General features: G+C 42.2%; 1 protein-coding gene across 1 annotated transcript; it reads left to right on the plus strand.

Annotated features, from left to right (window-relative positions):
• Window positions 1-1,055: 1,055 nt before the first annotated feature.
• Window positions 1,056-12,984, plus strand: leo1 (LEO1 homolog, Paf1/RNA polymerase II complex component). The gene is made up of 11 exons (XM_035525684.1): window positions 1,056-1,122; window positions 1,849-2,610; window positions 3,010-3,111; window positions 3,462-3,556; window positions 4,009-4,157; window positions 4,338-4,517; window positions 4,759-4,893; window positions 5,489-5,624; window positions 6,365-6,554; window positions 7,963-8,060; window positions 12,662-12,984. The coding sequence occupies exons 1-11, from the start codon at window positions 1,065-1,067 to the stop codon at window positions 12,770-12,772; spliced, it is 2,016 nt and encodes a 671-aa protein (XP_035381577.1). The 5' UTR covers window positions 1,056-1,064; the 3' UTR covers window positions 12,773-12,984.
• The last annotated feature ends 13,312 nt before the right edge of the window (window positions 12,985-26,296 follow it).

Raw genomic sequence — 26,296 nt, forward strand, 5'->3', positions numbered from 1 at the left:
ATCAATCAAGAGCGTTGAAACTGTAGGAGCTTTGAAGGCAGGGCTTGTGGCCTCTGTAGTTCAGAGAGTTGGATAGTTACACAAAGTTGTATTATTATGGCTTTAAAAGTCCAGGAACCTGTTTATAATTTACGCAGGTGTCTGTAATTCAAACCCAAGAATGTAATGTCCCTTCTCACTTTGTGTTATCCCATTTTCAAATCATCAATTTTGAAAAAATAAAAAATAAAATAAGGTTCTATGATTTACGTGGAATAGTCTGAATTAGTGAATTATTTTATGAAGTAGATTTATAGGCTATGCCAAAAAAGTAACAATACTGACCTTGCATGTCTTGGAAGTCAAGGGGCAGTGTGAAAAAATGTAGAATCATTAGACCAGGTCTTTAGACCAGTATCCATGGAGATTACTGGTGTAGGTTAATTGTCATGCAGTTTTTCATGCAAAGACCAATTTGACCAGTTACAGTGCTTGACAACCTGCATGAAAGCTGCTTTCACTGCTGATTTCTTGTTTAAGATCTGTCTGATCTTTCACGCATATCCTGCTGAGAAAACAAAAGAAAATGTGTAGTGTAGTCCCCCTTAAGACTCATTTGTTAAACCTGCTCACAAAACCACAGACCAAAACCCACCTGTTCCTGAATATCCCTGGAAAGTAAAACATTAATTCTGAGATGTGTTTCCAGATAAAGAACTGAACAGATACTTCCAGAGAAGTGAGAGGTAATAAACAATTATATCGAAGGATATAGGTTTTGTTAAACTAGAGCTTTAAATTTTTTTAATCAATCAAATTATATTAAAAAAAACTTTCCCACTTTAATAATCTAATTCTACTTTAGAAATTAGCTCTATGAACACGCCTTAAATAGGACAATATAATTTTATTAGGAATTATACTGGTGTTTCACCGTGTCCGATACATAACCGTGGATCTCTAGTTCCCCCTTGTGTTAAAATAACAGTATCGTGTACTTGTTGAAATAGCGACGGGACTTTTATTTGGACGCGTGGTTGCCCCGGAAGTTATATAAGTTGTAAGTTATATAGGTTTCCAAAAAAATGGCGGACATGGATGAATTGTTTGGGAGTGAGGGGGATAGTGATAATGAACAACGAGGTAAGCAGCTAATATTTTCGTTAGTCTGTCAGAATTGCATCTAATTTCCTGTAGGTTTTAGATGCAGTCTTGGTGGTTGTCACCTGTAGTGATTTAATCGACACTCGTTAGCTAACGAAGCCTAGCTGGCTTAGCTAAAAAGCTTTCTGGCTAACGTGCGTGATTAATGACACATAAAATTAAGTCCTAGTTCTTGTGCAGAGATCACTTGTGTAGTTAAACCTCTTGTGGAGAAGTTTAAACTCGTTTTGAAGCATAATAGGCTGTTTATTTCGCCTACGATAAGTTATTACGCATACGATAAGTTAGCTACACTAGCTACGCAGAAAGCAGGGATAATGCATACCATGTAATGTACGAAGAAACCAGAAAAAAACCTTAATTAATTTTCTGTTAGTTGTGGCATTAGCTGTAGCTGTTTTTTAGAATATGGCTGTTACCTGAGAAGTAAGTGAATTCACGGGAATTTTTAGGGCAGATGATGCTTTTATGAAACATCTGAAAAGGCTATAGTAATGTGATCTCTTACATGAATAAGATATAACGTGAAAGCTGTTCTTGGTCGTTTACGCATACATAATTTTCTGATGGCTCAAGGAATCTTATATTATGGCTGAGTGTTGGTAGACCTTTGTAAAGATGCATCACTAACACTGAAACACTGTATACGTTTTATTGAATAGAGGAAAGTAATGAATACAACTGACGGGAATTTGTGTCCTGCAGAGTCAGGTTCTGGTTCGGGTTCTGACTCTGAACAGGAGAGGCCCAGATCTGCCAGCAACGGTTCGGGAAGCGGAAGCGAGAGGGATCAGGATGAAGATGATGACGATGATGAGGAAGGACAGGATGGTGGAAAGCCCAGCAACAAAGAGCTGTTCGGGGATGACAGTGAGGATGATCACGGCAGCCCGCACAGCGGCAGTGACAACCAATCAGAGCACTCCGGCAACCAGTCGGATGTGAGCATGCGCTCTGACAATGAGCACTCGGAAGCGGAGCAACACAGTGGCTCAGAGGGGCCTCATGAGGAAGAAGATGATGATGGCCATAGGTCTGACGCTGGAAGTCCCATCTCTGGAGGGGGAAGTCACAGATCTGGTAGAGGCAGTGGCAGCCCACAGTCTGACCCTGGGACACCCCAGTCGGGCCCTGGGACCCCCCACTCGGACGGTGAAGGCTCAGGAAGAGATGGCCCCTCGGGAGATGAAAAGTGGGGGGGTGAGGGAAAGAGTGACCAGTCAGATGATGAGGACAAGCAGCACAACTCGGATGGCGAGAGGGATCATTCGGATGGCGAGAGGGATCATTCGGATGGCGAGAGGGATCATTCGGATGGCGAGAGGGATCATTCGGATGGCGAGAGGGATCATTCGGATGGCGAGAGGGATCATTCGGATGGCGAGAGGGATCATTCGGATATAGAGAGGGATCATTCGGATATAGAGAGGGATCATTCGGATGAAGAGAGGATGGGACAGAAGTCTGGTGAGTGGAACTGAGTCAGTCATTTCCACCTAAAGCTGCTTTTGAGTTCAAATTAATCAAATAAAAATTTCTGGCACATATGATTTTATGATTCATGTTTGACCAGGTCTTCCTGAGTTAAGAAAGAATATTGGCAAATTGAAGTGATTATGCCACTTTTTCTTTCTTTATCACACTGCATTATGGAGAGAGTGGATAAGTTTTTTTCATCCCAAAGTAAATCATGGATGGGTGTTCTGGGAGAACAATCCTTTGTTTTCTTTTTTGACTGCTCTTTTTATGTAGGCCTAAATTAAGGGCCTCTCCCATCGGCTCAGAGAAACTGAGCCGACGGGAGCATCCACACCGTCCTGACTTCTCCCTCGGACGGCATTCACGCTCTCCTGACTCCTCCCTCAGGCTCAGCCAAAGGCAGTGACAGTGAGGATGATTTCTTGGGCCGGAAAAAGAAGAAAATAGGTTCAGACTCTGACTCGGACAGCGACGTTGGGGCACATAGGGGTCAGTTGCCTCCGTTCTCTCATAAAATACCAAAAATTAAAAAAATGCAGTTATGTAGATGTTGAGGAATTTCAGAGCTTCAATTTGGAACTGCTAGAACTTCAGACACTTCTCCAGGATATTTCATAATGTGGCAAATAATTGGCTTGCTAGACCTCTTAATATGTAGGTCAGGGCTGTCCAGTAGGTCAGGACTAGGGTATACCCTTCTACCTAGCTATGAGTTTACTAATATTATAGTGATGTACAGTGGATAGTGTTGTTCTGCCTTTATTGCAGTGCCAAAAACAGTCCTGCCAGTTATAGCAGTTCCTGATTAACACATTAAGCGTCACCTTGTGTCACTGTAGGTAAAAAGGCAGTGGCAGACGATCTGTTTGGAGAAGCAGATGACATCTCATCAGACAGTGACGCTGAGAAACCCCCCACTCCAGGCCAGCCACTGGTAGGTTCCTCACATGTGCAGTGTAGTTAGTATGTAGTGCACCACGTTCACGAACCACAGTCAGGGCTGCAGCCCCATCCACACGCACAGGAGCTCCAGTACAGCTCGTAGACTAATAAAGGAGGCACTTCTCTTCACATCCTGAATTTGCAGGTGTGCTAATGAACCAATAAATCTTAAATGCACCTTTTAAGTATAGCTTTAATATGAAGTAGTATATCTTTAATGTATACTAGTATAGCGTTAATGTGAACTAATATGACAGTGTATTGTAGGAGAGCAGGGAGCCGTCTGCTTGGTGAATAATGAGGCCAGTCTGTTTAGGACTTAGATTAGTGAAGGTGGGGTAGGATAATAAAAGTGTGATTTGTGGAAAGTATAATGGAAGCGATGTGATTAGTGGTGGTCTGACTGATGTGCAGGATAATGAGGGTGGTCTGATTGGTGTGCAGGATAATGAGGATGGGCTGGAAGGTGAGCAGCAGGAAGAAGAGCCTCTTCCTGAGACCAGGATAGAGGTAGAGATTCCTAAAGTAAGCACTGACCTTGGCAGTGACCTTTACTTTGTCAAACTACCCAACTTCCTCAGTGTGGAGCCAAGGTATGTTCTCGCTCGCTCTCTCTCTCTCTCTCTCTCTCTGTGTAAGATCATTAGAAAAAGGTTCTTTGGAGATTTTTTATTTTAAAATATTAACCTTTTCTGTATAGTTGTAAATATAATGGTCTGATACCTACTAGAAAAACTACTTAAGTCTTTCGTCTCCCCTCTCTGTCCCACCAGGCCTTTTGATCCTCAGTACTATGAGGATGAGTTTGAGGATGAGGAGATGTTGGATGAGGAAGGCCGGACAAGGCTCAAGCTGAAGGTGGAGAACACCATCAGGTGGCGCTCTCGCAGAGATGAAGATGGCAGTGATATCCGCGAGAGCAATGCCCGAATCGTCAAATGGTCAGATGGCAGGTAGGCCTGCTTCCCGTTCCCAACACGGATCAGCTGGGCAGGGCAGAGCGAGCGAGTGAGCTGCCCTGCATCCTCTGTGCTTTTACGCTGTCTCTTGCTTTTTGTTGTTGGTGAAGGATCTGAGAGTAAAGAGAGGAACATTGCATTAAATATGATCAATCTGCAACCATAAACTACTAGAAGTCACATGGCAAAGCTGTACATTTGAAGTGTGTGTGTGTGTGTGTGTGTGCACGTACAGTATGTCTCTGCACCTGGGGAATGAGGTGTTTGATGTGTACAAAGCGCCTCTACAGGGAGACCACAACCACCTGTTTATCCGACAGGGCACAGGACTGCAGGGTCAGGCAGTGTTCAAGACCAAACTCACCTTCAGGTGGGTATGCAAATACTAGCCCACACACATATACATACATGCATGCATGTATGCATACATACACGTGCTCATCCAGCTCCAACACACTCTCATCCACACATCAAACAGCCCTTCATCTGCCCACTACATGTACATGCCCTCACCAACATCTAATTAGTAAATAGACAATGCAAACTATTTCTGTAAGAATTCAACTCTGCTTAATTTTGTGTGATTATCTCTCTGTCTGTCAGATTTATCGTACCTTCACTGTAATTCACCTGCTTGCTCTAGGTGCCTTCTGTTTATTCTCTGGCTTTCCGGCGGGGGGGGGGGGGGTTTCAGACATCCTTTTTCACAGCTTCTGCGATTACATGTCCCTGTTCCAAGAGCAGGCCAGGAAAAGTGCTTTCAAATTTGACTTTTTGATGATTTGTAACTATTCATGAAAATGTTTAGTCTAACATTAACAGCTTTTATGGAGAAGGAGAAATTGTCTGGATAATGTAAACTGCTGCAGGATCTGTCATAGTGGACACATTACAGGGATGTTACAAGGGGTTGTTATTAGCCTTTATGAGGAACTTTGTGTGTGCGCGCACCCATGTTTGTGTAGGCCCCACTCTACAGACAGCGCCACCCACAGGAAGATGACCCTCTCTCTGGCTGACCGATGTTCCAAAACACAAAAGATCAGAATCCTACCGATGGCTGGTCGAGATCCAGAGTCACAGAGAAACGAGATGATTAAGGTTCTTCTCTCTCTCTCTCACACACACACACACACACACACACACACTCACTCACTCACTCACTCACTCACTCAGGAAGAATGTGATGAAGGTGTGTATGTTTGTATGTGTACACACAATGCCACACATGGATACAGTCACAAAGAGACTACACAAAAATGGAGAGCATTTGCACAAACACATGTAAAATCGCAAACACTACTGCACGTTTAAAATCATAAAGACAATAAACATGCATGCACGCAGAACCTGTCACATATAGCCACATGTATAGAAATGCAGTCACAGACAAAAAACAAATGTACACATGTGCAAACACACACACAACTACGGTCAAGCTTTCACTTAGTTGATCGCCAAACACGTCTCAGCGAACAGCTACACATGGTAAGTTATTGATGATGGGCAGCGGAGATGTTGTTAAACAGCAGAGTTATGAAACATCTTCTCCATCAAAAGATTCACGTGATAACCGGATCAGGTCAGGCACGTGTCTGCTGAGTCACCCCTGTTATGACTACCCTTGCAGTTAGTGCCTTCCCAAAATCACAGTCTATTCTCCTACATCTGTTTCTTTGTATTTTCTCATTTGTAAAGCACTTTGAGTGACCGCAGCATATGAAAGGTGCTGTGTAAATAAACTTGCCTTGCCTTACACAACACATGCGTGTCATTGTCCACTCACACAATACTGCTGTCTTTCCTCCGCATCTCTGCCTGCGTGCGTGTGTGTGGGACAGAAAGAAGAGGAGCGTCTGCGGGCATCCATCCGCCGCGAGTCTCAACAGAGGCGCATGCGTGAGAAGCAGCACCAGAGAGGCTTGAGTGCCGGCTACCTGGAGCCCGACCGCTACGAGGAGGACGAGGAGGGCGAAGAGTCCATCAGCCTTGCCGCCATCAAGAGCAAGTACAAGGGCGGAGGCCTGAGAGGTGAGCACTCGCCCTTCCTGCTGGGTGCTGATTTTACAGGAACCTCAGCTCCATAGTCGGGAAAGACCGCAGGAGCCACAGTCTGAGTAAATCTCAGAATCTTGGATGTTTTGTTTCAGAGAAGGTAAAGGTCTGTCGGTCTGTGTCTGTGTGTCTGTCTGTCGGTCTGTGTCTGTGTGTCTGTCTGTCGGTCTGTGTCTGTGTGTCTGTCTGTCGGTCTGTGTCTGTGTGTCTGTCTGTCGGTCTGTGTCTGTGTGTCTGTCTGTCGGTCTGTGTCTGTGTGTCTGTCTGTCGGTCTGTGTCTGTGTGTCTGTCTGTCGGTCTGTGTCTGTGTGTCTGTCTGTCGGTCTGTGTCTGTGTGTCTGTCTGTCGGTCTGTGTCTGTGTGTCTGTCTGTCGGTCTGTGTCTGTGTGTCTGTCTGTCGGTCTGTGTCTGTGTGTCTGTCTGTCGGTCTGTGTCTGTGTCTGTGTGTGTGTGTCTGTGTCTGTGTGTCTGTGTCTGTGTGTCTGTGTCTGTGTCTGTGTGTCTGTGTCTGTGTGTCTGTGTCTGTGTGTCTGTCTGTCTGTCTGTGTGTCTGTGTCTGTGTGTCTGTGTCTGTGTGTCTGTCTGTCTGTGTGTCTGTCTGTGTGTCTGTCTGTCTGTGTCTGTGTCTGTGTGTCTGTCTGTCTGTGTGTCTGTCTGTCTGTGTGTCTGTCTGTCTGTGTCTGTGTGTGTCTGTCTGTCTGTCTGTCTGTCTGTCTGTGTGTGTCTGTCTGTGTGTGTCTGTGTGTGTCTGTCTGTCTGTGTGTGTCTGTCTGTCTGTGTGTGTCTGTCTGTGTGTGTCTGTCTGTCTGTGTGTGTCTGTCTGTCTGTGTGTGTCTGTCTGTGTGTCTGTCTGTGTGTCTGTCTGTGTGTCTGTCTGTGTGTCTGTCTGTGTGTCTGTCTGTCTGTCTGTCTGTCTGTCTGTCTCTGTCTGTCTGTCTGAGAGCCTTAGCTGGGTTTTTATGATTAGCTGTACCCTGGAGAGATGCGTGTGTACCTTACTTTGGGAACAGCTTGTAGGGTTCAGCAGTAAGCAGGTTATAGTTGAGACCACACGCATACTCACTTGTGCGCGTGCGCTCTCTCACTCTCTCACACGTGTGCACACATGTGCGTGCATGCATGCACATACACATGCAGATATTACTAAGAGCAGTAGGCAGTGGAATATCTGTACTCTCCTAGCAGTCTGATTGGAGATTAGGATTAGATTTTTTGCCCTTGTGGTTGGTCTTAATTGTTAGTTTTGAGAACATTAACAGGCTTTAGTTCAGAGAATATCTCTCTGGAATAAGGAGTGTGTACAGTATGTGGAGTCAGCTTTGCTAAGCTGTTTTGAATGACATGTCTGTCTGTCTCTGTTTTGTCGGTTTGTTTGCTGGAGCAGAGGAGAGAGCACGGATCTATTCTTCCGACAGCGATGAAGGCTCCGATGATGACAAGGCTCAACGGCTGATGAAGGCCAAGAAGCTAGACAGTGACGAGGTGAGATGGTGTGTCTGTGTCACGGTTAATTTCACATTTGTGTTCTGCCCATCCTGAACTGGAATTCTGAGGCTTCTGCTTTCGGTTGGGAGACTGAGAAGAGCTTTTCTGCACTGCACTGAAAAATAGTTCTGCCTTTGGCCAGCAGGTGGTAGTGTTTCTCCACTTATCACCCCTTATTGGTACAAGGGTGGAGAGAAAGCTGGTTGACCCCTCAGCTGGCTTTTGGGTGGTTTGTGTGCCACATTCCAGTGTGTCTGGCTTGTGCATACACACACACACACACAGTTAGAAGAGGCTAAATGTACAAAATAATGTGAAGACTTTCTGACTTTCTGTCCTCAGACTGTTAGACTAGACACTCTCTTTACTCCACACTTACATTCAGCAGTGGAGCTCCACAAGGATTAAACTACCCTTTCACTACGATGCATTTTTAGATTACAGAGGCGCTCGTATGAGCTCAGTGTAGATCCAAATGCATGGATTTTTAGAAGACAAATGCTACATTTCATTGCACTTATTTAATAACACTAGCTAAATGGTTACGATAGTAACATAGCTAGCTTGCCGTGCTAAACTAACAGCCTACTTTAATGGATGAGTGGTAAGCACTGAACATCAGGAGATTAGATTGGGCATTTATTGTTTTACTGAGATGAAAACAGCGTTTTGACATGGCTCTCTTTGTCATATACTTCATATATTTACTTAATGCGCAGCGCTATGCTAACATTAGTTTATCAAAATGCACGTCAGTGTAATGTTAGCTACATTACTAGCTAGCATTACTAGCTAATTTTAGGCAATCCTCTGTACTTTGTTTTTGTGGACTCGACTCTATAGCAAAAAAAAAAACCGTTATGAGCTCTCGAATTTCGGTAACTGTGCTGTCTAGTTACGGTGCTGCATTTCAGCGAAAATCAGACATTTAATGGAAAAAGGCTGGATTTCATGGTTTGTGACTCGATTTTCAGGGCTGAGAAGTTTAGGCTCTTATTTATAACCTGCACATAAATCACAGACAGCTATCAGTTATCATGCTGTTGACTGTAGTGTTGTGTCTTCAGTTGATGACATGCTGTGTTGTGGGGTGTGTGCTTTCATTAACATTTGGATTGAGATTAAAAGGCTTCCTTGTTCCGGCATAAACCACATCTTGAATGTTGCCTGTGTCAACTTCTTACGAAAACTTTGTTCTTCCACATAACTACTGTACAGTGGAAAGCATGATTAAAAAATAGCTATAAAATGAAGAAATGATGATTAAATTATAAATCCTCTTTTAAAGTGTGATTTTTAACTCTGATAACCCAGAACTAGCTTCCTTGCATGTAATCCATTTCCTCGTTGTGATTTAATTGTAATTATCTTTTCATAATTTTACTTGATTAGCAGCCATCAACAGCTAAGGGTCTGTGCACACTGTCTACCAGCAGCTGCTAAAAAAAAAACAAAAAACATAATGTGTACATTATAAACGTTGAATGACTTGGCCTGAAAAAAAAATTTCTGACTCATCTCAGGAGACGAGATGAGACAGAAAACAGGAATACAGGGATGACATGAGTGGCAGCATGGTATTCTGAGAACATCTGTGCCTTGAACTCCTCGAAAGCAAAAGACATCATAATAGGCTTCCGGAGGAACAGGCCAGACCTCGTTCCACTACACATCAAGGGGGACTGTGTGGAAATAGTCCCTGCTTTCAGGTACTGGGGTATATACATCACTGAAGACCTCCTGGACCACCTCCATCACAGCAGGAGTCAAGAAGGCCCAGCAGCAACTTCCAAACAAGACAAGATGGCTCCAGTGCGTGGCGACATCACATTATTTCTGTGATTTGTTTTTATTACCTTGCGTCTTTTTTTTTTCTTTTTTTTTTGTCAAACATATGTGCCATCACCTATGATGGAGAATCTTTATATACAAATGCAACTTGCCAAACTACCTTATTTGAAGCATGAATCTATGTGTAGGAAGCTCATTGTCTTCAACTGTTGAGGCCATTGATTCCTCCAGAAATCTGTAGCCTTCATTGCTGTGGGCGAAGATCGGACAGGCGAAAAAGATGCTGTAGGAAAAGTGGGAGACAAGTTGGCTGTATGGTTCGGCTAAAGCTGATGTTCCTTGTTTTATCTCTGTCCTTTTGTATACCATGAATTCGTAGCCTTTGGACAACACACTTAAACTGCTTGGCCGATCTATTAGGCGGTATGCCTGGCTTTGTCCTGTGCAGCTGGAATTTTCTCAAGCGGCTCAGCCTGATCTGTTTCACAGCATCTATTTAATGAGACCCATCCTTGGATTGGGAGGTGGGAACAGCGATAGCTTGTGGAAAATACCTTGTGTATCTTCACTGGAGTTGCATTATGGTTGCTCTGAAACTGGGCTTGATCAATGCTTGATCTTTCAAATGACCACATTTATATTGAATTATTTTTTGTTTTATCCATAGGCTTGGATGAACTGTTTATAGTTGAAACCTACCTTAAACTAGCTGAAACTTGACAGTTGTCTGAACTGAGCCTGTCAGACTAGATATTTTAACTCCAAGATTAAATGGGCAAGGAGGCAGCTTGGCTGCTATTTTGAAAAGTATGTTTTAACTCTCCCATTATGTCTTTTGGGGTCTTTAGTAGTTTAGAGTTGTTTGTTTTTAAGGTGCTTGTTGATAAACTGGTGATTCGTGCACATCACCCTTCTAAACCACATGGTGGTTTTCTATCTGAATTCACAGATCTGATGTCCTCCATTGTGCTTGATTCTGATGTACTTTTAGTGGACGATTTTACTATACATGTAGGTGATGAGATGGTTTCTTTTGAGAATTTCTAAATCTTGTTGAATCTTTCAATCTTGTGCAACATGTGTCTGGTCCTAGTCATATGCATTGACATACTTTGGACTTGATTTCTACTTTGGGACTGAGTCTTCATGCATTTGAGTAGATTATATGTATATTTCTGATCATAAAGGTATTGTTTTTGAGTCAGTTTTTCAATCCAAAGCTGTAAATTTTAAGTGTGCTGTTATCACAGTTTTTGGATAAAGAGTCGATTGCTAAACTTGAAACTAATGTTAATGGTTCTTCTGTGGTATTCTGTGGTTCTTCTTCTGTAGCTCAGTGGTTAAGGTAACCTACTTGACTTGTAATCAGAAGGTTGCTGGTTCAAGCCAAGCCACTGACAAGTTGCCACTGTTGGGCCCCTGAGCAAGACCCTTAAGCCTCAATGCTCAAGTTATACTCATAATTGTAAGTTGCTTTGGATAAAAGTGTCAGCTAAATGCCATAAATGTAAATTCTCATTTATGTCAAGTGGTAGAAGTAAATGATTTGGTTAGCTGTTTTAATGTTTTTTGCTGTGTCTACTTTGGACAAGGTTGCCCCACTTAAACGTAGAACCAAAGAGCTGACCAAATCTATACCTTGGTTAAAAGCAGTAGATCTATCTTATTTATTTGGTTGGTTGGTTAAAATAAGTAGTTTATATGAAAACGGAGCATAGACAGGCTGAACATAGTTGAAAACGGTCCAAGCTTTAGGTGCATCATGTTTATTTTAAAGATTTGCTGATTTTTACACAATGTAATGTTTAAGAAGGCAAGAGAAGTTTATTTTAAGGATTTGGTCATGGTAAATGAACATCATCTGAGGTTTTTATTTAATGTTTCTATTTATCTGAGAGAAAGTTTTTAGTATCTATGGGTTCTTGTGTGGGGTTCCCCAGGGATCCATTTTTGGCCCCATTTTTCTTCACTTTTACACGCTTCCTCTTGGGGTTTTAATTAGACTTTTTAATATTTCATTTTATGCTGATTTTGCATCTCTTTTATAAATGCAATGACTTGAGTAGAGTAGCCAATCCTGTTATTAATGATTGGATGAATTGTAATTTTTTTCAAGTTAAATGAAGAAAAACGAGGTTTTGGAGATGGGTCTTGATGGTGTTTCTAAGGAGATGCATGTGATGTTTGTAATTGTATGTTTATTATTTGTTTTATTCATTTTTCTTTTATTATTTGTACTGTTGTGAAGCACTTTGTAGGTCTGTCTTAGAAAAGTGCTATAGAAATAAAATTTGCTTATTTCCTACCTGAGGGTTCCCGGAAAAAAAACATCTTGCAGGAGAAGCTGCTGGTGCCCTTCTACCAGCTGCTCTATGGAGAGCGTGCTGATGTACTGTATCTCTCTGCTCTATACTGTAACTCCCTGCGTGATGCGTCAGCTGCTCAGCAGCAGACAGAGGAGCCTTTCAGTGGGTCATCAACACCTCGGAGATGATCATCAGCTGCTCATGTCCCTCTGTGGAGGACTTATTCAGCTCTCTCTGTGTCAGTAGAGCAGCCAGGCTACTGAAAGATGCATAACACCTTGGACATCTGCACCTCAATACTGTATTTATACTGTACACTGTATTTATAGAAACGGTGTACAGATATACACACTCCTAAACTGTGCAATATGTCAGTTGCTACATGCAGTTTATATTTTTGTGTGCGCAATATTTAAGCTGCTTATGGACATTCTATATTTTTCATTAATGTATATGCATGTTTATGTAAATTTAAACTAATAATTTGCTCTGCTTATTCAGGAAGGGGAAAACTCGGGCAAGAGGAAGGCAGAGGATGATGAGGAGTCTGCCACCAAGAAAGCCAAGAAATATGTAATCAGTGATGAAGAGGATGACGAAGAGGAGGACTAATGCTGTTTATCATTTCTGTTGTCTGTTTTGGATTTTTTTTTTTTTTTTTTTTTTTTTTTTTTTTTTTTTTTTTTTTTTTTTGCATCACTCTGTTGTGTCTGGACCAGACAATAATCGTATTCATTGAATGGATGTTTGTATATTTTATAAAGAAGCATCTTTGCTGCATCATCCCAGAGGAAAATAAAAGAAAGCTGATGTTGTATGACCTATGCTTTGCATTCCTGTCTTCACTCACACACACCTAGGGTTAATGTAACCCAGCTGATGTTTGTTTCTGATTCTACATTTCGGTTCATTGTGACAGTAGCCTCTGTAGGTGCCTGTTGTTTTAGGCTGCATTATAACCTGTATTTATAACCTGTAATTTAGGGGTGAGATCATTTCTAGTACAGATATAGGCAGTGAGGTGTGTGTGTGTGAGAGAGACCAAATTTCCTCATGATGATGGAAAACATTTTGACGTGACATTTGGTCAGTCCCTACAACGGGCAAAATGCTTCTTTTATTTAAGCAATAAACAGTAGAAAGGATTTCCTGTTAATGTAGTTAAGGTTGGGGATGGGCTTATACCTGTTGTTTATTTACCTATAGTAGTACACAAGACAAAGCAAACGCCTACTATGATGGTGGGTGGGTGGGGTCTGCAGGAAAACCGGAATGGCAGACGGTACAAGTGTTTGGTTTTTTTTTTTTATCTTTATTGTTGCTGAGTCACTTTTATGCAAAGCTTCACTGAACCATAGGGAAATGAGTTTAGCTTTAAAATATGTTTCACTTCTTTCGTGTGTACAATGGCACAATATTCGTGGAGAAACTACATGCATCTCTCTCTCGCAATATCTGCTGCTAAATGAAGGTGTTCCAGTAATCATAAAGACTACGGTCTTTCAACGGCACCACCCCTCGTCTCCTCCCTTCACTGTTTCCCCGCCCCTCTATTGAGTGTGATACAGCCTGCTTTTCCTCGTCCTTCATCCATGTTTCCCCTCTCTTCTCTTTTCCTCGTCCTTCATCCATGTTTCCCCTCTCTTCTCTTTTCCTCGTCCTTCATCCATGTTTCCCCTCTCTTCTCTTTTCCTCGTCCTTCATCCATGTTTCCCCTCTCTTCTCTTTTCCTCGTCCTTCATCCATGTTTCCCCTCTCTTCTCTTTTCCTCGTCCTTCATCCATGTTTCCCCTCTCTTCTCTTTTCCTCGTCCTTCATCCATGTTTCCCCTCTTCTCTTTTCCTCGTCCTTCATCCATGTTTCCCCTCTCTTCTCTTTTCCTCGTCCTTCATCCATGTTTCCCCTCTCTTCTCTTTTCCTCGTCCTTCATCCATGTTTCCCTTCTCTTCTCTTTTCCTCGTCCTTCATCCATGTTTCCCCTCTCTTCTCTTTTCCTCGTCCTTCATCCATGTTTCCCCTCCTCTTCTCTTTTCCTCGTCCTTCATCCATGTTTCCCCTCTCTTCTCTTTTCCTCGTCCTTCATCCATGTTTCCCCTCTCTTCTCTTTTCCTCGTCCTTCATCCGTTTCCCCTCTCTTCTCTTTTCCTCGTCCTTCATCCATGTTTCCCCTCTCTTCTCTTTTCCTCGTCCTTCATCCATGTTTCCCCTCTCTTCTCTTTTCCTCGTCCTTCATCCGTTTCCCCTCTCTTCTCTTTTCCTCGTCCTTCATCCATGTTTCCCCTCTCTTCTCTTTTCCTCGTCCTTCATCCATGTTTCCCCTCTCTTCTCTTTTCCTCGTCCTTCATCCATGTTTCCCCTCTCTTCTCTTTTCCTCGTCCTTCATCCGTTTCCCCTCTCTTCTCTTTTCCTCGTCCTTCATCCATGTTTCCCCTCTCTTCTCTTTTCCTCGTCCTTCATCCATGTTTCCCCTCTCTTCTCTTTTCCTCGTCCTTCATCCATGTTTCCCCTCTCTTCTCTTTTCCTTGTCCTTCATCCATGTTTCCCCTCCTCTTCTCTTTTCCTCGTCCTTCATACGTTTCCCCTCTCTTCTCTTTTCCTCGTCCTTCATCCATGTTTCCCCTCTCTTCTCTTTTCCTCGTCCTTCATCCATGTTTCCCCTCTCTTCTCTTTTCCTCGTCCTTCATCCATGTTTCCCCTCTCTTCTCTTTTCCTCGTCCTTCATCCATGTTTCCCCTCTCTTCTCTTTTCCTCGTCCTTCATCCATGTTTCCCTTCTCTTCTCTTTTCCTTGTCCTTCATCCATGTTTCCCCTCTCTTCTCTTTTCCTCGTCCTTCATCCATGTTTCCCCTCCTCTTCTCTTTTCCTCGTCCTTCATCCATGTTTCCCCTCTCTTCTCTTTTCCTCGTCCTTCATCCATGTTTCCCCTCTCTTCTCTTTTCCTCGTCCTTCATCCGTTTCCCCTCTCTTCTCTTTTCCTCGTCCTTCATCCATGTTTCCCCTCTCTTCTCTTTTCCTCGTCCTTCATCCATGTTTCCCCTCTCTTCTCTTTTCCTCGTCCTTCATCCATGTTTCCCCTCCTCTTCTCTTTTCCTCGTCCTTCATCCATGTTTCCCTTCTCTTCTCTTTTCCTCGTCCTTCATCCATGTTTCCCCTCTCTTCTCTTTTCCTCGTCCTTCATCCATGTTTCCCCTCTCTTCTCTTTTCCTCGTCCTTCATCCATGTTTCCCCTCTCTTCTCTTTTCCTCGTCCTTCATCCGTTTCCCCTCTCTTCTCTTTTCCTCGTCCTTCATCCATGTTTCCCCTCTCTTCTCTTTTCCTCGTCCTTCATCCATGTTTCCCCTCTCTTCTCTTTTCCTCGTCCTTCATCCATGTTTCCCCTCTCTTCTCTTTTCCTCGTCCTTCATCCATGTTTCCCCTCTCTTCTCTTTTCCTCGTCCTTCATCCATGTTTCCCTTCTCTTCTCTTTTCCTCGTCCTTCATCCATGTTTCCCCTCTCTTCTCTTTTCCTCGTCCTTCATCCATGTTTCCCCTCTCTTCTCTTTTCCTCGTCCTTCATCCATGTTTCCCCTCTCTTCTCTTTTCCTCGTCCTTCATCCATGTTTCCCCTCTCTTCTCTTTTCCTCGTCCTTCATCCATGTTTCCCCTCTCTTCTCTTTTCCTCGTCCTTCATCCATGTTTCCCCTCTCTTCTCTTTTCCTTGTCCTTCATCCATGTTTCCCCTCTCTTCTCTTTTCCTCGTCCTTCATCCATGTTTCCCCTCTCTTCTCTTTTCCTCGTCCTTCATCCATGTTTCCCCTCTCTTCTCTTTTCCTCGTCCTTCATCCATGTTTCCCCTCTCTTCTCTTTTCCTCGTCCTTCATCCATGTTTCCCCTCTCTTCTCTTTTCCTCGTCCTTCATCCATGTTTCCCCTCTCTTCTCTTTTCCTCGTCCTTGATTCCTCTCTCTCCTTCTCTCTCTCTCTCTTTCCCACTGTCACTGCCTCCCCCCTTCCCTTATAAACCCACCATCTCATTAGACTGGGGGATGATGGGTAAACTGAAGGAGTCTGTGATGCATTGAGCAGAACAACCTGTTGCACTGGTGACATCTTTCTGGAGTTTTGTCCTCAAGAGTTTCAGGTGTAAGTAGCTGGTGGTGTAAATTATATCAGAACACTAACCCAACACTAACCCATACCCTAATCTGTTGATGTAAGAAGGCTTTGTGATGGGAACCCTAACCTAACACTAACCCACCACTAACACACCGGAAATGCATGTCTCTCCCCTGTTCTGGGGCTCCCTCTATCCACAACCCTTCACTCTGATAACTCGATTCTAACCCTTCTAGTGCCTCTAGATCGTAGAGCTGTAGCTACCTGTAACCATTTGGTGTTCTGTTTTTGCTTTTTTGAAGTCAGACATTAAAAAAGGAGGGAGAGTATAGTCTACAAATAAAGAGCTAACAGAAGATAAAGATTAACCTTCAGATGGTTCACTAGTAAGGATGGCTGGGTTAGGGTTAACCTTAATCCTACTCCTAACCCTAGTGAGGATGGCTGCTTTAGACTGGACCAGTACAGCTCTTCAATAAACCAGCCACAAACAGGCCAGGCTACAGAGAACTGCAGGGAAACACCTCTTTAGAAATCAAACTTAACAGCTGGTTCTGCATGCTGCAACCTTAGCCACTGACCTTCCACCCATCCAGAAATCCTGAATTAGGATGGAGTCTAGTAGGATTGTGCTTTGCTAGGTATGCTTGCACTATCATCATAGTTGATATGAGCACATGAGGATCTGTGCAAGGAATATACTAACCCTGACCCTAACCCTGAACCTGACCCTAACCATAACCCTAACCTGACACAAACTGTGTGAGCAATAAACTAAGAATAAACTTAACCATCCCATTGTTTGGAGGACAAGTTTTTTCTGAGGTTAAACCTCTTCTAGAGCAGATGGCATTAAGCAGTGAGATTACCTTCTAATGCCTCCTTATGTAAATGCTTCTGGGTCAAAAGAATTACTGCCTTTTCTAAGTACAGACACTGCTTCAACAAACCAATTTAATTACAAATGATAAAATTATAATTACGACTCACACCTCTTAAGCTATATACCAGGATAACCAGGCTACATTTGAAGTCGAGGTTTCCAATTTTAGGGTGATTTTAAATTATCTTCCCAGAATATCCTGTGAAAAGTTCCCATATACCCATAGTCTTCAATATTCAATAGGGGCCCCTCAAATTGTGAACATGTTTAATATTTACAATACAAATATATGTACACATACAGTATATAGTGCTCCCAAAATTGTCATGCTCCCAAACTTCTGGTAGAGGACCTGTGTTGCATTGTATGAAAACCTTCTTGCCTTTGTCTTTTCAGATATGGCTTCATCCATCTTTTGTTTCTTCCATCTGGCTGTGATAGGTGCAGAGAGAGATGCAAGTGCACGTTTGGAGTGTTTTTATTCTCTGTAATAAATCAGACACAAAGCGCAGCACTGAGCTGGCACTGGGGTACGTAATGTTTCTTGTAGTGACTTTGCTGACTGAAAAAGGACAATAAATTGGTGAAATCTAACATTGTGTTGGGTCTTTCACAATTTCAAGATCATTTAGAACTTTAAAAAGCTTGTAGTTCAAAGTTCAACCATGTCCCAAGGGTTTTCCCCTCATCACTGTGAAATCGGAGGTGAAGTGAACAAACTTGGGCTTCTGGTGCAAAGCCATATCTCCCTCCTAACATTTGTTCCAAAAACTCAGCAGCCCCTCGTGAGCTCATCAGGTGAGCTGGGGCGAGCACTGACCTGTGTGAAGTGGAGGGTTTTCTAACTGTGATTAGGCAATGCTATACTAGAATGCCCCGCCCCCACCCCCACCCCCATTCTTAAGTCCATAACTTTGCTGAGGCTCTTTCTCCCTTAGCACTGCATTGCTCATTGATGTTTTCAGGTTTTGACCTCTGCAGAACTGTCTTAGTGACATTTTATAGATATACAATGTATAATGTAGAAATCACAATATATAAATGTACAACGTATAAATTAAAGCTAATTGATCAGAGCAGATTGAGCAGTACTGTGGTGCAAACCCTTGCTCTGTGACATCTATCCTCTGCCCTCCAGACACACACACACACACACACACACACACAGTTTATCTGCATGACGCATCTGTCATTGTGCCAGCTAGGTGCACTGATCCACAGTGACCCAGAACACATGCACACACGGGGCAAAGTTGTGAAATATCAGCCATCTGGGGCTCAAACAGAACGGTTTACTTTTACCTTCCATTACCTAACATTCCACCGGACTGGATAACAGCAATATAGCATGTCTCTCCATGGTACCTCCAGGCAAACAATGCTTAAGTAACAGCAGAGACATGAGTTACGCAAGAATGAGGTCTTGGTGGGTAGGTTTGTTTCTCTGTGTGTTTGTGTGCGTCTGTGTCTGAGAGAGCTGTCCTCTCCCACAATAAAGTGTCTGGCACATGTAATCAACCCCCCTAAAAATCATAATATCCCTCCCGATTTCAAGTAGCTTTCAAGTAGCTTTGATATTTTGTTATGTTATTTTAAAAGACTGACCCTTAAAAAGAATTAACTAAAGTGGTATTGGTTATGTGTAAGAAAATATTCTGTGACAGAAATTACTAACTGAAAAATACTGTCCTGTAGAAGCTACCAGTTCCCACAGGTGAAAGATTCAGGCCTGATGAGGACACTGTTCATGTCCATTTGATCTCTACCAGTGAATCATTAAAACATTCACCCTTTCTGGATAACAGGATAAACTGAGGAGCAGTCTTCCCCTTCATATCAGGCTTTCAGATTGTACATCCTCTTTTAAAAAGCTTCTTAAAACCCACTTATTCTTTAGTCTTTGTGGGTTTTTGTTTTTGCTTTTTTACTATTTTTAGCAATGTGCAAATGTTTGTGTGTGTATTTGTGGTACATTGACGTTTTTATCTTTTGCTATATTAATTGTCCTGCATTAATGTTTTAAATTACTTTATTATGAAGCACTTTGTAGCTTTGCTTTAGAAAAAGGCTAAATAAATAAAACAGAATGATTGACTGAAATAAGGGCGATCCTAAAGACGACCTGCTTCAGTGTGTTAAAAAAACGAAAGGAGAAACATTACCTTTCAACAGGACAACGATCCCAAACACAAGGCCAAAGCCGCACAGGCGTGGTTAAAGAGTACACACCTGAATGTTCTACAATGGCCAAATCAAAGTCCAGATTTTAATGCTGCCCAGGAATGTTGCACTATTTGAAAGTTGTGGTCCACCAGTGTCATCCAGTCAACCTGAACATCCTGGTGCAAATTGGGCAAATTGGGAAAAAATGGGTCAAAATGACCAGTGTTAACAGGCTTAACAGATCAGACTTAACCAGACTTCTCTATTACCTGTGACAGATTCCAACACCTCCTGTGAGACCCCAAAGATGCTCCCACCAGTCAGCTGTAAGATTTGATCCCCCAGTTGATCCTGGGTCTGGGGATCCTTGCAGTGGGGCATGCCTGGAACATCTTTAGGGGAACCCACCATTACCGAACCATCTCAACTCTCTCCTCCTGATCTTGAGGAGAAGCAGCTCTATTTTGAATATTCCCAGATAGCAGAATTTCTGTCTATAATATCCAGATCATTCTTTTGGTCACTACCTATATCTCGTGACCGTAGGTGAAGATGGAGATGTACACAGAGATTAGTCCTAGTTCCTGCTATTCTATCACAGACCAATTCAGACACTGCTGCCTCCAACCTGCTCTGTTTGTCACTCTAATGCTCTTTTTTGTTTCTTGTGAGCAAAATCTCTAACACTCATCTATATAGAGACACTCATAACCCTAACACTCATCTATATAGACACCCATAACCCTAACACCCATCTATATAGACACCCATAACCCTAACACTCATCTATATAGACACCCATCTATATAGACACCCATAACCCTAACACTCATCTATATAGACACCCATCTATATAGACACCCATAACCCTAATACTCATCTATATAGACACCCATAACCCTAACACTCATCTATATAGACACCCATAACCCTAACACTCATCTATATAGACACCCATAACCCTAACACTCATCTATATAGACACTCATCTATATAGACACCCATAACCCTAACACCCATCTAGATAGACACTCATCTATATAGACACCCATCTATATAGACACCCATAACCCTAACACTCATCTATATAGACACCCATAACCCTAACACCCATCTATATAGACACCCATAACCCTAACACTCATCTATATAGACACCCATAACCATAACACTCATCTATATAGACACCCATAACCCTAACACTCATCTATATAGACACCCATAACCCTAACACCCATCTATATAGACACCCATAACCCCAACACTCATCTATATAGACACCCATAACCCTAACACCCATCTATATAGACACCCATAACCCTAACACCCATCTATATAGACACCCATAACCCTAACACTCATCTATATAGACACCCATAACCCCAACACCCATCTATATAGACACCCACAACCCTAACACTCATCTATATAGACACCCATAACCCTAACACCCATCTATATAGACACCCATAACCCTAACACCCATCTATATAGACACCCATAACCCTAACACCCATCTATATAGACACCCATAACCCTAATACTCATCTATATAGAGACTGCTCATCTGTGCCATGTTTGTATTTGCCTGCTTTTCACTCAAGTTCTACCTCCACTCTCTCTCTCTCTCTCTCTCTCTCTCTCTCCATCTATCTTGTTTCCTCTTTCTGTTCCCAGGGCAGTTTTTGAGCTCCATAGTAACTCTATGGTGACATACACACAGTGCTTGCTGGTTTCAGAGAGTGTAAAAATAATCCCACCTCTTTTACTCCTCCTCTCTGCCTTTCTAGTACCTGATAATTAAACCCACCTCCTGAAGAAGCACCTAAGCCACTTTCAGTAGTTTAGGCACAGCATGATCCACAAGAACACACACACACACACACACACACACACACACGTGGTGATCATTATATTTGGCCAGCATATGGTACCTCCATTATTCATTATTTCATTATTGTGTAATCGGTAATTCTGTAATGTTTCCACCAGAAGACATGCTTATATGTTTGCAGAATATTTAATGCCACACATTTACTGTACATATGTCAAATATACATGTAAAATATACATGCTTGTGCATATACAGAGCATTCACAAGCCTGAAGTGTGTATGCTGGGACTTCACAAGCACTTCAGACTGGACCTTGGCCGTCTTAAGGAGGATTAAGAGGCTTTGTGGGCTTTAATTTTTGCAAAACTATTTTCTCATTTTCCTTGCCTAAACCAAGCACATATGCACAGACACTCTCATTTGGGTTGAATCAAGAACAGAGGTGTGAGTTGTTCTTGGTCCACTCACCTGTCTGTTGGGCTGTATGTTTGTGTGGGGTTTCCTCTCTCAGTCAGTCTGTATGTGTCTCTATGTGTGTTTCTCTGTATGTGTCTCTGTGTGCCTCTGTGTGTCTCTCTCTGTGTGTTTCTCTGTCTGTCTCTCTGTATGTGTCTCTGTGTGTCCCTCGCACACTGTCTTATTATGGGGCTCTAAGTACCCACCCAAGCTTACAGTGTTATTATAAGGAGATTATGTTTATGTTCTCCCCCATCCACCATTTTTACTGGAAGGGAGGAATGAACAGGTCTGACCCCTCCACCTCTGGCCTGGTCACTTTGCCTGATAACCCGAACCACTCCTCTTTGATTTGGTTCGGTTTAGACAGTTAAAAGGTTAGTCCTGTCCCTACACCTGACATAGACACAGTTCTTAGTCTAAGCCACACTAGTTTATCACCTCCTAGTAATCTGAGAGGCCCACTTTCTAGTGAACGAATTTGTAGTCTGTGTAAAGATCTCAGAAATGGAGTAATGTGGTCATTTCACTTTGTTCTGGTAAGTATTCTAGTGGCTTCATTTCAAATAAGCTGTAGATGTGTAAATGTGGACATGAGAAGACCACTATAATGATAAAAGGAGATAAAGGGATGAATTAGACATTCTACGCTGATATCTCCTTGATAAAAGGTTGACTTTGTTATTGATTTCATGTTACTGCTAAAGTTCACATGTGAATCAATTATTTTGCAAATATTTCTGACTTGGTCTTTAGTCTTTATGGCTCTGGTGTCAAGATGAGTACTGACCTCTTGTTTTGTTCTTTACTGCCAAATATAATTACCTCTGACTTTGGTTTGAATGATTGAAAACCTTTATTGCCCTGAAGGGAATTTGTCTTGCACATAAAGAGGCACATTACACATTAAAACACAAACAACAGCAATCTAGAACTATAATTCAAGTGCATAATCTAAATTGTCTGTGTTCCTGTACCTAAACCTCAGCACAAATGATGTAATGGCTGGATTATTTTTGTTTTGGATATTCGAACCCTGCGTCCCGAGAGGAGGGGAGAGAGCTCTGTGAGAGGTGGGTGGAATGAGACTGTGTAAAGATGGATTGTCTAGTATCCTCAGAGCAAAGTTGAAGGTTTACTTCTCTGAGTTGGGAAATGCGCTTCACATTAAAACAATAATTTTCCTCCAACGCTGGGTAGCCTAAGTCACCACACTCTGTATGAAGGTTATATTAAACAGCCTCAGTATTGTTGTGTCTATATTAAAACTATGTAATTTCCTTTAATGTATCGTGTCAGTTTCATTTAGTGTATCATTCCAGTGTATTAGCAGTCCAGGTGAGTTTGGAATAAATAATAGTGCTGAAATACTTATTAACCCCTACAGTCTCAGTGTCTGTACTTATACTCCCCCACAGTCTCAGTGTCTGTACTTATACTCCCCCACAGTCTCAGTGTCTGTACTTATACTCCCCCTCAGTCTGTGTCTGTACTTATACACTTCCACAGTCTCAGTGTCTGTACTTATACACCTCCACAGTCTCAGTGTCTGTACTTATACACCCCCACAGTCTCAGTGTTTGTACTTATACATCCCCACAGTCTCAGTGTCTGTACTTATACACTTCCACAGTTTCAGTGTCTGTACATATACACCCCCACAGTTTCAGTGTCTGTACTTATACACCTCCACAGTCTCAGTGTCTGTACTTATACACTTCCACGGTTTCAGTGTCTGTACTTATACACCCCCACAGTTTCAGTGTCGGTACTTATACACCCCCACAGTTTCAGTGTCTGTACTTATACACCTCCACAGTCTCAGTGTGTGTACTTATACACCCCCACAGTCTCAGTATAAGGTGTATACAGTTAGCTCTTAACTGTGATTGGGATAAAGGCTAAGCCCTTTGTGAGAAATCTTGGGGTGACCTTTAACCCCCATCTTAGTTTTTCTACACACACCAAGAGGCTTCTTCAGGCCTGTTTTTTTTTTTTTGTTTGTTTGTTTTTTTTTAACTTAAAACCATTAGTAAAGTTAAAAATGTTTTGCCCTTTAAATTATGCATGCTTTTATCTCCACCTGCTTGGACTTATTGTGACGCGGGCGGCTCAGAGAAAATGGGAGGTGGGGTTGCGGGGAAGTGCATTTTATTAACCATAGATAATAAAGAAACTGAATCATTAAATAAAAAAAACACACAAGGTAACCCTTGGGTCGAAGCCAGCACAGCGAAGTTTACCAGCGATGCTGAGAGATAGTCAGCTAATGCGCAGCGCTGTCTTCGTGTACCTGTGGGTTTAAATAGACACACAATTAGCGAGGACAGGTGTGCATAATCAATACTCCAGGAGTCATTTCTATCACAAGTGGACATCTCCTTCCTGCTGGCAGACCAGACTCCCATGACACTCATGTAATCCCTTGTTTACTTGTCTGAGTCAGAGAGAGGTGATTTGTCTGCACCTCGTCTGTTACACCAGTACCGGCCTCTGTACAAGCTGCAGAATTGATTTTCAGATTTTAGTGCTCACATATGAAGCTTATTATGATGAGGCTCCAATACTCATTACTCAGCTCTTATGTCCTCTCCATAATGTGAGAACTCTAAGGTCTTCTGATGAGGGGTTATTAGCTATCCCCCAAACTAAATCAAAATCAAAGGAGGATCAGGTCATTGCAGCTTATGGCCCAAAATATCAGACACTCTGACTCTACTGATATCAGACACAGAGTTAACTGTAAAACTCTATATAACTATATAACTTTGGACAGCAGAAAAACACACCCAGGCTATACGCCACATGCCAGCAGAGAGAACAAGACAGACAAGAGAGTTGGGAATGTTTATTTGTGTGTGTTCTGTGTGAGAAAGAGACGTATAAACAAAGGGTGTGGATTGTACCCACACCTTCCTATCACTAATCACTATTTAGTTTGAGGACAGTACACACACACACACACACATTTACATCACCCCATTAACACATCCATCCACTTTGTAGCCCAAGGGCAAGAATGTTTGGGTTAGAGTTAGAGCAGAGATCTCAGCGGATGTCTCTACTTATGCAAACACACACTCAGGCAGAATTTTCCACACAGTAAACAACCGTTTGTATATCTGTACAGGAGCAAACCAGTTTAGCTTTGTTGTTGTCTTTGTTAAGCTTGGTTTGGGTTAGTTGGTTGTTCTATAGAAATGGTTGAGCTCAGCTGCTTGTTTCAAAAGCCCCGGTTTTTGTATTTCCTTTCCACTATAGATCTAGGCCCACCGGGTTTGGACAAGGATCCTACACTGTGTGCACAATTATTAGGCAAGTTGTATTTTTGAGGATTAATTTTATTATTGAACATCTACAGTCAATCCAAAATGTTAATAAACCTCAAACTTGAATATTTAAGAAAGTAAAAGTGAGGTTTTGACTTTCTTAAGAGAATATCTATGTGTGCATAATTATTGGGAAACTATTAGTGTGCAGAATTATTATGCAGCTAAAAGAAAAATTGACATTTTCCCATCTCACTTGTTTATTTTCATCTGTTAAAGTGAGAATAATAAACAAATAATCAAAATGTACAAATAAACATTTCTGACATTTCAATAACAATCATAAGCCTTCCATTTATGGAGTCTGTCAGTTTCTTAATCTGTTGACAATCGACGTTTTGTGCAGCAGCAACCACAGCCTCCCAGGCACTGTTCAGAGAGCTGTACTGTTTTCCTTCACCGTAAATCTCCCATTTAAGTAGGGCCCACAAGTTCTCAGGGTTTAGGTCAGGTGGTCGGGTTTCAGCATTCCTTAGCTTGGCCATGTCATTGAGTACTGAACAGCTTGTACTTCTGGGCGCTCTGTGTAGGTTGCAGTTCTGGAATATGACAGCACTAGAGGACAATGGGTTCCTGGTCGCTTCACATCTCAATCTTCTCAAATCCTGCAGTTAATTATGCTTTTTTTTTTTCAACACATTTTTGCAACCCTGTTAACTATTTGCAACAAAACATTTGATGGGTCTGTGATCTCTTTTTTGGCCCATTTTGCCTGAGGAGAAGCTGTCTAATAATCATGCACACCTTGATATAGGGTGTTGATCTCCTTAGGCCACACCCTCCCTCATTACACAAATACACATCACCTGATATGCTTAAATCCAATAAGCATTCAAGTTTATACAGCTTGGAGTTGTAAAATACGCATAAAATTATGATATGGTCAAAATACTCTCTTGCTTAATAATTGTGCACACAGTGTAGACCCAGCAGAGCTAGACTTAGCATTCACTATGCCAGACTCAATTACACTATACTGAACAGAACTTATAGCACTATATTGGAGTATAACTTTAGGTCTTAAAAATTTTCAAGAATTTATTCGAACCATTGCTGAAATAGTAAACTTGTCCATGCACTGACTGAGTGTGACCATACTCTCTCTGAAACTCATACACTCTACATCACTTACACACACGGATGGATCTTCAGATTTCTTTCTGGCATGAGCTGGCAAAGAGACAGGAAACTCCTCTGCTTGACCAAACACCACACACACACACACACACACACACACACACACACACACACACACACACACACACACACACAAAGAGGCTTGGTTTATTACATTCTCACTGCTCTTATGATAAATCACACACACACACACACAAACACACACACACACACACACACACTCACACACACACTCACACA

The sequence above is a fragment of the Electrophorus electricus genome, chromosome 4 (genome assembly GCF_013358815.1).
Source record: "Electrophorus electricus isolate fEleEle1 chromosome 4, fEleEle1.pri, whole genome shotgun sequence".
Classification (NCBI taxonomy): domain Eukaryota; kingdom Metazoa; phylum Chordata; class Actinopteri; order Gymnotiformes; family Gymnotidae; genus Electrophorus; species Electrophorus electricus.